The 13783-nt window shown below is 31.9% G+C and overlaps 1 protein-coding gene across 2 annotated transcripts; it reads right to left on the minus strand.

Annotated features, from left to right (window-relative positions):
- Positions 1-183: 183 nt before the first annotated feature.
- Positions 184-5514, minus strand: LOC104723003 (uncharacterized). Of its 2 annotated transcripts, none has more exons than XM_087473685.1 (22): positions 5181-5514; positions 4575-4765; positions 4029-4108; positions 3821-3907; positions 3669-3719; positions 3431-3548; positions 3279-3335; positions 3127-3191; positions 2967-3050; positions 2829-2879; positions 2685-2747; positions 2557-2603; positions 2393-2462; positions 2237-2299; positions 2020-2109; positions 1896-1934; positions 1574-1801; positions 1395-1480; positions 1260-1308; positions 1101-1181; positions 925-1018; positions 184-819 (listed from the first exon to the last, which is right to left on the minus strand). In XM_087473685.1, the coding sequence occupies exons 2-22, from the start codon at positions 4690-4692 to the stop codon at positions 647-649; spliced, it is 1794 nt and encodes a 597-aa protein (XP_087329811.1). In that variant the 5' UTR covers positions 4693-4765; positions 5181-5514; the 3' UTR covers positions 184-646. The 2 variants fall into 2 exon arrangements, with proteins under 2 accessions (XP_087329811.1, XP_087329812.1); XM_087473686.1 differs by having other exon boundaries at positions 4928-5239.
- Between the last annotated feature and the right edge of the window lie 8269 nt (positions 5515-13783).

Here is a 13783-nt window from a genome sequence, read left to right on the forward strand (position 1 = left end):
TATGGGCCTAGGCCTAGTAGGCCCATAACAAATTAAAAGAAAATATTTCTAAACAGACCCCTAATTTTATAAGAATTGTCCAGATAGGTACTGTTATTAGTTTTTGTAACAATACAGCCCCTGAAAATGAAGAAGCTTCAGTCACACAATCTTGAGGCTTGACAATAGCTAGTAGAGAAGAAAGAGATAACTAGTTTTATAACCATTCAAAAGAGAGATACTACATTAAAACATACAGAGAAATCAAACTCTACCGGAAAAACATCGGTACTTCTCTGGAAATGTTTAAATTTTAAACCAAAAAAAAAAAAAAAACCAAGAACAAAGACAAAAAGCTACTGAATAATAATACTACTACATAAGAATCCAAAGAAACACAGCAACACAGAGTCAATCTCATGACTCTCTATAAATACTACCCATTACAAAAGACAAAGGTATATTCTAATGCTGCATGTGTTTAGTGTTCTTCTTCTTCATCATAATCTTAAGAAAAAAAGCATCTCATAAAAAGCCAATCTTCAAACTGTACAAAATCAGAGCCTTCTCTCTCCCTCCACAGGTGAAGAAATCCATGTTAAAAATTCCGGATAAATAGCTTCTTTTTTTCTTTTTCAGAGAGAAGTCACTGTTGATGCAGACACGTTCATGAGTAGACACCATCACATACACTGTACACAACACTGACTGGCTTTTTCGGTGAGCCTTTCCAATAAACTCTCTCAAATTTTCCATTGGATAGAGGACGTGGAACAACAGTTTCTTGGCAGCTTTGTTGCAGTACATTGTCTAGTTCTCCACTTGCTGCTCCAATTAGTCCTGTAATTTTTTAAAAATTCAAGAAAAGGTTTGGTTTTTAAAAAATGTACACAAAGAAACAGAACCTAGAAAACAGTTTGGATTTTATGTTGTTACTCTATTCACCTAGAAACAAAGGAGATGCTTTTCCGGGTCTTGATTTGTACTCGGGATGGAACTGAGCTCCGATGTAAAATGGATGGTTAGGCAGCTCAATGATCTGTATAATCAAATGTAGGGAATTATAACCAAGAAGATACCAAATTTTATGTGGTGTAAGGGGCTTAACTATCGGTTTTTACCTCCATCCGCTGACCCGTCTCGTCTTTTCCTGTGAATGTGAGTCCAGAGCTCTCAAAACGTGGAACCATGGCTGGATTCACCTGTAAGAAAACATACTGTTTTAGCTTAAACTGTCTAAGAGATAAGTTTTTAGTATAATCTGAAAGCTGCTTTAGTACCTCATATCTGTGGCGGTGTCTTTCATCAACAAAACCTCTGCTCCCATATCTGAAACATTCAAATAAGATATCGGTTAAGCTATATGATGCATCAAGTTGAGACTTTTTAGAGTGGAAAAGTACTCTAGTGCTTACAGTTTTGCTGATTTGGAGTCCTTAGCATGAAAATAAGTTCTTCTTGAGCCTAACCTCATAGTGCCTCCCATATGCGTTTTAGACCCCTGCTTCAAACAAAAATTACACGAAAATCCCGAATTAACAAGAGAGTGAAGTAATTGAAAAACTCAAAACAGAAAACGTGGAAGGGAACAAACCTCAGGCATGAAAATAACACAAGGGTTTTTGGTGTTGGGATCAAGTTCAGTGCTGTTTGCATCTGGCATACCGAGTACGGTTCTTGCATACTCGATCACAGCAAGCTGCATCCCCAGACAGATACCAAGGTATGGAACTCTGTTTTCTCTGGCATATTTCGCTGCCAGAATCTTTCCTTCTACACCTCTATGGCCAAAACCACCAGGAACAAGAACACCATCAGCACCCTGAAAGACAAATTACATAGACCAGATTAAGAGAAAGTTCATCTCGGCACAAGAAATCAGGATTTATTTGATGGAAACGAAAGTATGATCAGACCTTGAGTAACTTCCAGGCGGCCTTATATGCATCCGGATTCTGCAGATAGGAATCATTTTGCTTCAGTTTCTTAGGTTTCATAATTTTTCTAAGTGATAGAGCTTAGTGTAAAGTGTAAATATACCTCCTTTTTAACACCTTGTTCAAGATCACCAGCTGAAATCCAATCAATGACAAGTTTCTTGCGCCTAGCCACAGAAGCGTGCAAGAGAGCCTGATCATCAAAAACCACAATCGAATCACAATTGTTGACAAAATGAGATATTATAGACGATGGCTTGTGAGGAGTTTGATCATAGAAGCTTAGTTTTGTAGGATAGATATATCCTGCAAAGGTGTACCTTGTGAATGGAAAGATATGAATCCAAGAGCTCAGTGTATTTCCCAACCACAGCAATTCTTACCTAAAAATTTCAAAACATAATGAAGTCAGTCACCAGCTGACAACCAGTGATAAAAACTAAGCCTGAAATGTCATGGTAGAACCAGAAACACACCGGAACGTGCAACTTGTCAGTCATTTTAGCCATCAAAGACCATTCCTCTAATGCAGGCTCCTTTGCAACTCTGTATATGAAAATATCACACAATGACTCCCACAAGATTCAGGATTTAAATGAATGAAGCAATCTTTTTGACAATATGAGTAAGCGAGACTGACCCTTTAAGGTTCAAGACACGCAAAATTGCCTCGTGTGCCTTTTGTTCCTGCTCAAACAAATTAAGATGTAAAGACATTGGTGATGAGAAATGTTTACTGGAACTCTAGTGGATAAGCAAGTTACTCACTTTGAGAAGCAATGGAATGTGCCAGATGTTGGGACAATCGTAGAGAGTGACAACGTTTTCCATCTGCAAATGAAGTATAAGTTATTAACAATGTTTATATGTACAAAGAGAAAGATGAAGTCTTGTTTTGCAAATAATACATACCGGGACATGGCAAAACTGAGAGAGTTTAGCCTTCACATTATCTTCAAGTGGCTACAAAATCAAGTTCAATATAAGAACTTAGAACCGAGATAGAAGAAGAAACGTTATCAAATACAACAAAAATTGCAAGGATGAAACCTGTGTGCTTCGGCAAGCCAAGATATGAGGGCTCAAGCCAAGACCTCTCAAGTCTCGAACGCTGTGTTGTGTTGGTTTAGTCTTCTGTAAGCAATTAGATATTGTTAGGACGACAACTCCAAACAGATTAAACAAAAACTTCAAAAGCCAAGAAACTTGCCTGTTCACCAACAACATTCAGTACAGGCACAAGACTGACATGGATCAAGCAAAAGTTTTCAGATCCTGATAAATAAATAAAACATCATCATTAGACTTTGACATTAAACTTGTAGTCTCAATGAACACATACACACACAAACCATCTCTTACCCACGCGATAGGAGAACTGCCCAAGGGCTTCGATAAAAGGCATGGACTCTATATCTCCTACAAAATTCAAAGAGTATCTCCATATTGTTACAAAAAAAAAACAGAACAAAACCTGACACTGAGTAAATAGAAGTCTCTACTGAAAAAAATACCAATTGTGCCTCCAAGTTCAATGACACAAACATCAGCTGGACCTGACTGTCCATCAACTGGAATACTAGCTGCACGCTCAATCCAATCTTGAATAGCATCAGTGATATGAGGAACAACCTACATAACCCCAAAAAGGAATCTTAATAAAACTTCATCTCTCACTCTCTCTCTCTCTATTCCAGGGGAATTTCATCAAACACATGGTCTACGTATATCAATCTTGTCCTGAACAGTTACCTGAACAGTCTTCCCAAGATAATCTCCTCTCCTCTCTTTCTCAAGCACATGCTGTTCACAAATTTCAAACGTGTAAACTTCGTTTCACAAAGTTCAAAATCAAACATTCCAAAATTTTTAGTATTTTCATAACTTCAACAAAGACACAAAACCTTGTAAACTTTTCCGGTAGTTATGTTGTTTTCACGTGTCAGCTTAATATCCATGAACCTCTCATAGTTCCCAAGATCAAGATCAACCTTTTTATTAACAACACACACATAAAAAATCAGTTTTTTAAAAAAATTGGTTCTTGACCTAATCGGATAACAGTTATTTTATAAAAGAAACAGAGCAATATTGGTGAAAAGGTCTCTATACCTCGCCACCATCGTCCAAGACGTAAACTTCACCATGCTCAATAGGTGACATGGTCCCAGCATCAATGTTTAAGTAAGGATCTGCAAAAAAAAAAATTCACATGGCCTTAAAAAAATCAGTGATTTGTACAGTTACTAAACAAAAATATTTCAACTTTTCTGAAAAAATCATGAAACTTTCAACAGGGTTTTAACAGGGGAAATTAGAAAACAAAAAAAAAAATTAAATCTTTTGGAAATTCTAAAGATCTTTTTAAACTTTTCGTTTGTACCCCTTTTTTTTTCCCCACACGCGTAAGGTGTAGAAGAAAAAAAAAACTCCTTTTTCATGCTTATTGTACTACTGGGTCCAAAAAAAATCAAATCTGAAACTTTTCTTTTTCTCAAGTTGGTTGAAACAAATCAAACAGAAAAAAAAAAGCAAAAGTGAAAAGAAAGAGGAACGAACTTTGCGTGAAAAAAAATTGCGACAAGTTCGTTTTACATGAAGGAATTGACAGGTTATGGTTTGTTGGTAAAAAGAAGAGAAAGAGAAAGAAGAAAAGACCTATTTTAATGGCGGTGACTCGGAAGCCACAAGATTTGAGGATGAGTCCGATGCTACTTGCTGTGACTCCTTTTCCGAGTCCACTCACTACTCCTCCTGATACCACCACATACTTCATCTTCTTTCCTTCCTTCTGTTTCCTTAACCACCCACTTCTTCGTCTTCAATATGACTTTTCTCAACTCAGTTTCCTGCAAAAAAAAAAAAAAAAAAAAACATATCTTTCTAAGCAAAAGAGAGACCAACAGAAAGAAAAAAAACAGAGCATGGGAGCAGAGGAAAAACAGAGAGTAAAGCAAACAGCTTTGGGTTTATTTTCAACCGTCCTAGAACTCAAATTATTATTACAACACCTGTTTCATTTACATGTCTTGATTAATTTTAATGTTATACAGAATCTGTCCCAACCGCAGTAGTAACTAGCAAAGAGACTGAGGAAGCTCTACACAGTGAGCTTTTTGGTTCTTTTTTTAAGCAAGACTGACACAGAGGACCAAAGACAAGAATAATCTTAGTTTCTTGAGTTTTTGTGTGTTAGGGAGTTGAAAAGTGTAGAGAAGACAATCAAGTAGATGAGATATTTTAGGGAACTAGAGAGACACTTACCTAATCTTTTATGAAACGAGAAATGAAAGTAGAGAGAGATATAAATCCAAATGTGAAGTGAATTGGATGAGAGATGGTGAAGGGGCCTTTTTATAAGGGAAGCAAGTTAGCAAGGTCTTCTTCTATCTCACCTTTGAACAGAAGATATATTATGACTCCTCTCCTTCAGTATTTTAATTAGAAATTTTAAATTTTTTGTTAACTAATCTTTTAATATTATTACTGTTATTTTATTCATTATAGACAAAAAGAAAGAAGACAAAAAATCTATTACACAGTGTTAACATTTTTGGAGCTACTCTTTGATTATGACTATATGCTTCTCTTTCCTAACTAAAATGCGCAGATTTTCATATCTAATCGTTTTTTTTTTGTCTTGAAGATGATTTGTGAAAATACAGTATACTGTTTAATAATAAGTTCAGAACATAAACAATATAGATGAAATGGATAATGAAAAGTTCTTTTTTTCTTTCTAATATATACTGTTTCAGTCAAATTTACTATGGCACTGCAATATATCTTTTACCTACTACAACATAGATCCGGTAGATAATTCTTATCTAGCTTTAAGAAACACACTATTATTGTAAAAATAGAATAATAAGATAAAATTGTATGAAAACTTATAACTTATATTGTATAAAATAAAAAATTCTGTTTTAACTTTTTTTGTTAATGAAATACAATTTTTTTTAATAATCATGGGTTATAAACTCTAACTAAATAAGCAACGAATAACTTGGTTCATGTCTTTTTACTTCTTTTTTTATCTACGATGTTTACACACATATCCATTTCCAATTTGAATAATCTAACATGCTCCTTGAAAATGAAGGCGAAAACATCACATCATAATCAAAACAACGCTATACAAAACGAACTATTTAGAATGAATTGTGTACATCATGTAAACCAAACTTTGATAATTGATACCAATGTATAAATCATTTGTTTTTCAACTAAAAAACGAAAATAATAAGTATATTACTTAAATGCTACTTCCTCCGTTTTAAAATATAAGATGTTTTAGATAGTTTTATTTTATTTTATAATATAAGATGTTTTTAATTTACTAGATAATTTTTAAATTAATTTTATATTTTCTTTTTATTTATTTTATGCAGATTTGTTTATAATTAGTTATATTTTTTAAAAATAAACATTTTTTATTATACATATTTTTTTTGCTAAAACATCTTATATTTTGAAACGTCTATATTATATATTAATATGAAGTATATGCAAGTGCCCTAGTATTATTATTACTGTCTATATTATATATTAATATGATGTATATGCAAGTGCCCTAGTATTATTATTACTGAATGAGTATTCTGTTTTTCCGTGTCGGATCCTACGGATACGGGACTTATAGAGCCCTGTGAACCGCAATTTCAGCAACGGTATTAACTAATGCATGCGGTCGTTCCTTTTTTTATATTCAAGTGACTTCTTCTTACTCTTTGTTCTATTATGGGTCCTGGACAATCATCCCCTAGTAAGTAACGATATTTCAACTATGAAACTGATGAAGTATATATATATATTATCGTAACGACTTTTAAAAAAAACATGATCAACAGTTTCATTATTGCATTTGTTTTGAAATAGCCCACGGTCTATTGTTAGTAGTAGCTTCTAAGTTTCTCTATCATGAAATCCATGAATCGTAGTTACTTTGCAAATTGAAATCATTTGATAATGCAAGTTTTATTTATTTTTAGCTACCGTAATTGCATTGTAAATTATTTATTTTGTAGTTACATACTAGTATTTTGATATCATTACAAACCCTTTATATTAAATTATTAACTGTGTGATCTTTGTGGCCGATGTATACTTGTGGTCTAAGCATTATTTCATGGTAATTGGTAAATTATTCAACGACCACTGTCCACTGTGTTAGCTAATTTATTGTGAATTTATTGGTAAATTACTCAACGATCGACCACCTTGGATTCTCGGGATTTTAAGGATATTATTTTGATTGAAAATAATATTTATTGTGTACTTTTATTTAACTTACTACTGTACATTGAAGATGTGACAAAAAAAAAATGTCACATGTACAATAAGTATTTTCCGTTGAAGGAGACATTTTAAATGATATCATATTATTCCGTCATCCTCAAAACAATTGACCAGATGAGAAAAATTATATTCAAATACTACAAAATAAAATATCGATAAATAACCTAAAAACTATGAACTATGATTTTGATTAGTAATTTTTTACCGATACACTCTACAGCTTTGATAATTATTAATAACTAAAAAGATATAAAAACTGTGTTATATTCAGTTTTTAAATAATTTTGTATTGGTGACCAAAAAAAAAAAAATTTGTATTATTCTGTAATAGCTTAAAACGAGTTTGTGTTACCATCAAGATGAACAGGGAGGAGTTCTCTTCTTTTTCCTTATTTTTTATTTTTAGAAATGCAAATGTAAAAGCGGATCTTCTGGCACGCTCTGTGCACACATCTCTGCATAATGTTTTGTATATAAACAATTTTCCTTCGCATTGGCTCATCTGAGCTAATCTTTTGTTGACAAAAAAAAAAAAAGTTTGTGTTACCAATTAGACTTTATGTTTAATGGTAACGGTTAAGTGTCAACTAAACTTATGTATAAACGTACATCGTTTACAAAATAAAACGAATAAGAAACGAGACTGCATTGAATAGAAAGATTAAAAAAACACATGAACTACTTTTGTATAGTGCTAACGGTTTAAGTGTCAACTAACTATATAAAAACGAACATAGTCTATAAAACGAATAAGAAACGAAAGCATTAAAGAGAGAGCATAGAATAATGTAGTAACCAGCGGCAGTTATGGTATTTTTGAGATCGCAAAATGATCATATGGGTCCACATGCATCCGATCTTGTTGTGCTTATCAATGAAATTTCTTTATCAAAGTAAATGCCTACCAAATTTTGTGTAAATTTATAATAACTATTTGCCACTGGTAACAAAAGTAAACCTCTACCAGTGATGAAATGCTATATAGGAAATAATTTAGTTGTGAATTTGCATTACCTGTTTAACAATATATTATTATTCATATTAATTCCTATATGACTCTAATACATTGTATAATCATATTCTAGGACAAATAGACAGTGATTAGTGATTTATGTTCAAAACTATACAGTCACTAGTCATTCACATTGTTAGAAAAGTTCAGCGATTCAACATTTTGTTTTGATGTGTGCTGTTATTCATTCTGTTTGTTTTCACGTGTATTTCAACATTGTTTATTTATGGTTGCCGCTATATAGATTTTAACTGTAAATATACTCATCCGGTTTCAGATAAGATGTATGAAACTCTCTTTCAACGGTGAGAAAGAAAGAAAGGGCTATCAAATGAACATTGAGGTTGGACAATTTTAGGTGTTTTGTTGTTGTTGTTGTTGCAGTTGGCGTGGTGTTAAGGACTATCAACTGTCGATTAGTTATGAATATTTATTTTCTTTAGGATATTAATATTATAGCGTTAGTGAAAAGATCACACTCTTAAGAGGCAATCAGATTGGTTATATATTAGGTTAGATATACCGTTGGCTCTTGAAATAAAGAGGGGATTCTTGGCAGGACCAGTTTTTAAACAACTAAAGGTGTATGAACTACTAATTAAGAATAGTGAAGTGGATATCAGTCAATCTATCCGTTTAATCAAATATTTTAGTGGACCGACTCGCTTAAGAACATAGTCACGAACATAACATTCAAATTCATATAGTATTGTATTTTTATGAATTTAATGTATTATACTATTTCGAAAAGAGTGAGGTTTACTATGTATATATTCATCGCATATATATCAAAATCCAAACATGATTTAGTATCAACGTTATTGAATGAGATTCACCCAACTTCGACAATAACATGAGACTTTGGCCCCTACAACGAGTATAATAAGACCCTACCAATAGGGCTAATAGTTTACACTTGCATGGTCATAACTCGGTAAAATAAATCTAAAATTGGTAAAACCCTTAGACTAATTGATTCCATTAGAAATTTTCCTATTTTATTTGGATATAGTAGTGAACGACACATATTTAATTATATTATATTCATTCTTTGACTTTGATATTTGTTAATTTGATATTTGTACGTTGATATCAGTAAAAAAACGAAACATAAATCTTAACAAATAAAGTAACTCAACATTATCGTTTTTTTTTTATATGAATGTAAATATCATTAGTCAAAATGAAAGGTTTAGGATACACATAGTGAATAGCCTAAAAATTGAAATCTTAACAAATAAAAGGAGTAAAAAAAGAAACATTATCGTATTTTCAGATTTTGAGGTATGCAAACAATAATTATTTTATATTGCTAAATCGTAAAATTACATATTAAATGTTTCACCATCTACTTTGTTATATATATATATATATATATATATAACTATAATTCAATAAAAATTGGACCATTTTGTTTTTTGTTCAACAGTTACGTTGGAGTATTTGTTTAATAAGTACCGATTTATATATATGTATATATATATATATATATATTTGTAAAATGGTTATTCATGTTGTAATATATGTGATAAAATAATTCAGGTGAGAATTGGACCAGGGGAGGAGTGTTTGTTTTCCTTAAAGGTAACGTAATTTTTTTGTGATATATATTAGTAATACCAAAAAAAGAAATTTAAAATGAATCTTCAACAGACAAGTCCATTAGTTAAATTCCAAAATATTAGGACCCGTTAGATTTTATTTGCTTACCAAAAGTGTAATGTATGTTTTCTTAATAACAAAAAAAAACAAAAACTAAGAAAAAAAAATTCAGTCGGCATATCTTAAGATAATATATAAAACAAGAAAAAAACAAATATAAAACAAAAGAAATATGAACACGGAAACCTCCTTTTTCTTACAAGAAGCAAAGAATAATTCCCCCCAGTATTCCTTTTCAAAATTTGGATAATGAAAATTTGAAGATCAACGTACCGAAAGTGAAGAAAGTAGTAGAAAAAGAAAAAGGAAAAGAAATATAAACTAAAAAATAAGATACGTGAAATAGTAATTAAAAAGAAAAAAAAAACATAAGAAGAATTTATAAAAAGAATATAGCAAAATAAGGGTCAAAGATTAAGAAAGAGGAAGCTTCGTTATGAATCGAATCGATAGGAAACGTCAACAACGACCAACTAACTTACCTTCCTTCTCTCTCTCACCCTTTTATGGTCTTTCTCTTTTCTTTGCCCGGTCGGTCCATTTTTTGTGTATATGTCACTCTTTGTTTTATTTTATACTACTATTTCTCTATTTATTTATTGTCAGCTTTGTTATTTACTTTTACTACTACCATGGTAAATCTAGCAAACTTTTAAAATATAGTTAATAGTTTTCAATGTAAGAGTATGGGCATTAGTGTCCTCTAGTTTTTTTTGTCCCCCAAATTTAATAGTATTATTTTGAAAGATTATTATTTTTAGTATGAACATTGGTGTCTATTTGTATTTGGTCCTTCGAATAAAATAATAATATTTTTAAAGTTTAAATATTAATTATTTAAAGTTGAAAAACAAAAACATACAATTAAGACATGAAAAACTGAAAACATAAAACTAGGTCTGGGCATAAAAACCGTACCCGAATACCCAACTCGGAACCCGACCCGAAAAACCGGGTTCGGGTTGGGTACGGGTTTACCAATAAAACCCTATTGGGTTCTATTTTCTAATATTCGTAGGTTCGGGTTAGGATCGGGTAATACCCGGTACCCGTTTGGGTACCCATTAAACCCGAACATATAAACATATTTATAATATTTATCATTAATATAATGCAATTACTCCAAAATTATGATTATAATTTTGAATATATCATTTAGTTTTATACCTAAATATCAAAAATAATCAAAATATCTAAAATATTTTGTTATGTAAGTCAAAATTTAACTAAATTTAATTATATTTTTTTGGGTATCCGGTAGTTTGGGTACTAATCGGGTTCTAAAATTTGTAACCCAAACCGACCCGAACCCGATAGTACCCAAACCGAACCGAACCCATATATCTAAAAATACCCAATGGGTTCTATTTTTCTAAACCCATTTATCCGAATCCGAATGGTAATACCCAAACCCGAACGGGTTACCCGAATACCCAGCCCTACATAAAACATAAAAACATATAAAAAAAACAAAATCCTAGACAAAATCTTCTACCAATCACAACCTACCACGTATCCAAGTAGACGAACGAAAAACATCCTGTTTAAAGATACGTTTCTTCATTATTGAGCCTTTTTTGATTTATTTTTAAAAGACAAATCCCGGGAGACGGCCCAAATAGACGCTGATGCACATGGTCTAAATTCATTGTTATATATTTATTCTTATAACCGTAGAATAAGTAGACGACAAAATAATCTCTGGTATCTAAATATCAAAACATATATATATCTATATATATATATAAAACCTGAAATTGAAAATATATGTATATATAGTGTTATATGACTCGTTGCACATGGGGCTTGAGAGCTACATAAATATTGTGACTAACTAACTATAAACACGTGTAATTAACTAATTCTAAACCTGTTTCTTCCAACTTTTATGATTCGGATATTTTTAGTATCAAGTTTAGCAACTCAGACAAATATCATTCCGAGGAAAAAAAGTGGAATAGTAGTACACACACATGAGTATACTCTTCTCTCTATAATGACATTTAAAACAAGAACAACAAAATGCATACAAATTGTTTTATTTTATGGCCCACGTCAGATTAATTAGTCATGTTGTTTCTCTTAACGTACGTACAAACCTAGATTATTCCTTTCATCCTTTGCGAATGTTTCGATGATACACCAGATATTTATTTGCTCGGAAGCAAAATTCGATTATGATAATGGTTGACTACAAAACCAGGTTGTTAGTTTAAGGAAATTTCAGATTTTGTTGGATTGAGGGTTTCACGGTAAAGGGGTAACTTGACGTATGCCTCTTAGGGAAAAAATGTATCCATCACAAATTAAAACGATACGTAGTTGTTGTTGTTGTTTCAAAAAAAAAAAAAAAAATTGATGCTCAAGTAAGAAATAATGAAAGAACTGGTTGAAGAATCAAAACGATAGGGAAGAAAATACTTGTCTTGAACCGAGGGAAAGAGTAGTACAAGGGTTAATTTACATGTTTGTGGGTTGAAAGAGAAGTAAGAGATGATAAATAAGTTATTTTCTTAGTAGAATTACTGAGGTTTCGAGGAATACATTGAAAAAATTCAAATGCACTATAAAAAACCGTTGGCCATACGTCAATACAGAAAAGAAAAAAAAAAACATAGTTAGTTCCCATCATTAATACACTAAATGCTAGATTATACTGTATATATAAAACTTAATTGATGATACTTTTTGGGTAATATTTTCCATGCATTATAAAAGGAATTAGAACTCATTAACATAAGAGTGACTATTAGATAAGATTTGCAAGGACTACAAATGGAGAATACTGAAGTCTTGTATATATTGTTTTGAAGATGATATGTAGCTCTTCTTTCGAATAAATATAGGGGTTTACTGCCATAGTAAAAAAAAAAAAATCAGAAATAAACTAAATAAGTTGTATAATACAATCACATGTCTAGGGGAAGAAGGTCAATGGCAAAATGGCAGATCACATGTGTTCGCTTATTTCAATACACTTTTGTTTGCTGGACCTCTTACCTTTTTTAACTCTCTCTCCAATAGTCACGGGAAATATATTTTTTTCTGACATTGTCTGACAACAGTTAACCAAAAAAAAGCAGTAAGATTTTTGGCAAATTTTAGCAAAATTATTTAAATTATTGGTTAATCCCTCATAGAGGCCACATCAAACAATTGCAGTTGATTTATGACTATGTGATAGCTGCTGATAGTATATATTCTTCTGTTTTACTAAAAAGTTGCAAAAGAACACACATGAAGATGTTGTCAAAAAAGCACACACATAGATTGGATTGGCAAAAGGATCGGCAGTTGGCTGTAATTAAAACGTTATCAGTCTACTGGCTGAGTAAGAATTAGTGTCTTTAACTAATACTTTAGGTATTCAGTTTCCAGAATATCTATTTTCTTGTAGGTTACCAGCAGTACCCCATTTTAGGAAACTTTTACATGTTGAGATGTTTGTTAATTATGGTCCCTTAAATTGTGGGTTTCGATTTTATATCAACCCCTTCTCCGTGGTTAATTAGTAGATTAATCCTAGTTAAGAAAAAAGGAGGTTTGAACTTTCTACTATGATACTATATAGACAAAAAAAAAGTTACTACTATTTTTAAAAAAGGATAAATAAATGAGAAAAAGGTCACATGGGTGATTAAAAATAGAGAGACCATTCACCAATCTTGATACGTGAAAATGTTAGGTAATGGCAGTTGGGATACCTTTTTGCATGTGCTCTCTCTCTCCTATCTTATTCTTTCTTTCCCTCTCTCTCTTCTTTCTTGACGCTCACATGCACATCCTCCTCTCACTCTTCTGATACATTATCTCTATTCTCTCCTCATACTCGATTACTATACGTGACTCATGTTTCACACGTAAGTACGAGACACATGTTTCACTGTCAATGCAT

The sequence above is a fragment of the Camelina sativa genome, chromosome 11 (genome assembly GCF_030686135.1).
Source record: "Camelina sativa cultivar CO46 ecotype springtype chromosome 11, ASM3068613v1".
In the NCBI taxonomy this organism is placed as follows: Eukaryota; Viridiplantae; Streptophyta; class Magnoliopsida; order Brassicales; family Brassicaceae; genus Camelina; species Camelina sativa.

Coding starts and splice junctions, on each gene's coding strand:
- LOC104723003 (XM_087473685.1), bottom strand. CDS start 4,692: ATGAAGTATGTGGTGGTATCAGGAGGAGTAGTGAGTGGACTCGGAAAA. Junction 3,908..4,028: donor TCTTGGACGATGGTGGCGAG/GTATAGAGACCT, acceptor GTTAATAAAAAG/GTTGATCTTGATCTTGGGAA. Junction 3,720..3,820: donor CTACCGGAAAAGTTTACAAG/GTTTTGTGTCTT, acceptor ATTTGTGAACAG/CATGTGCTTGAGAAAGAGAG.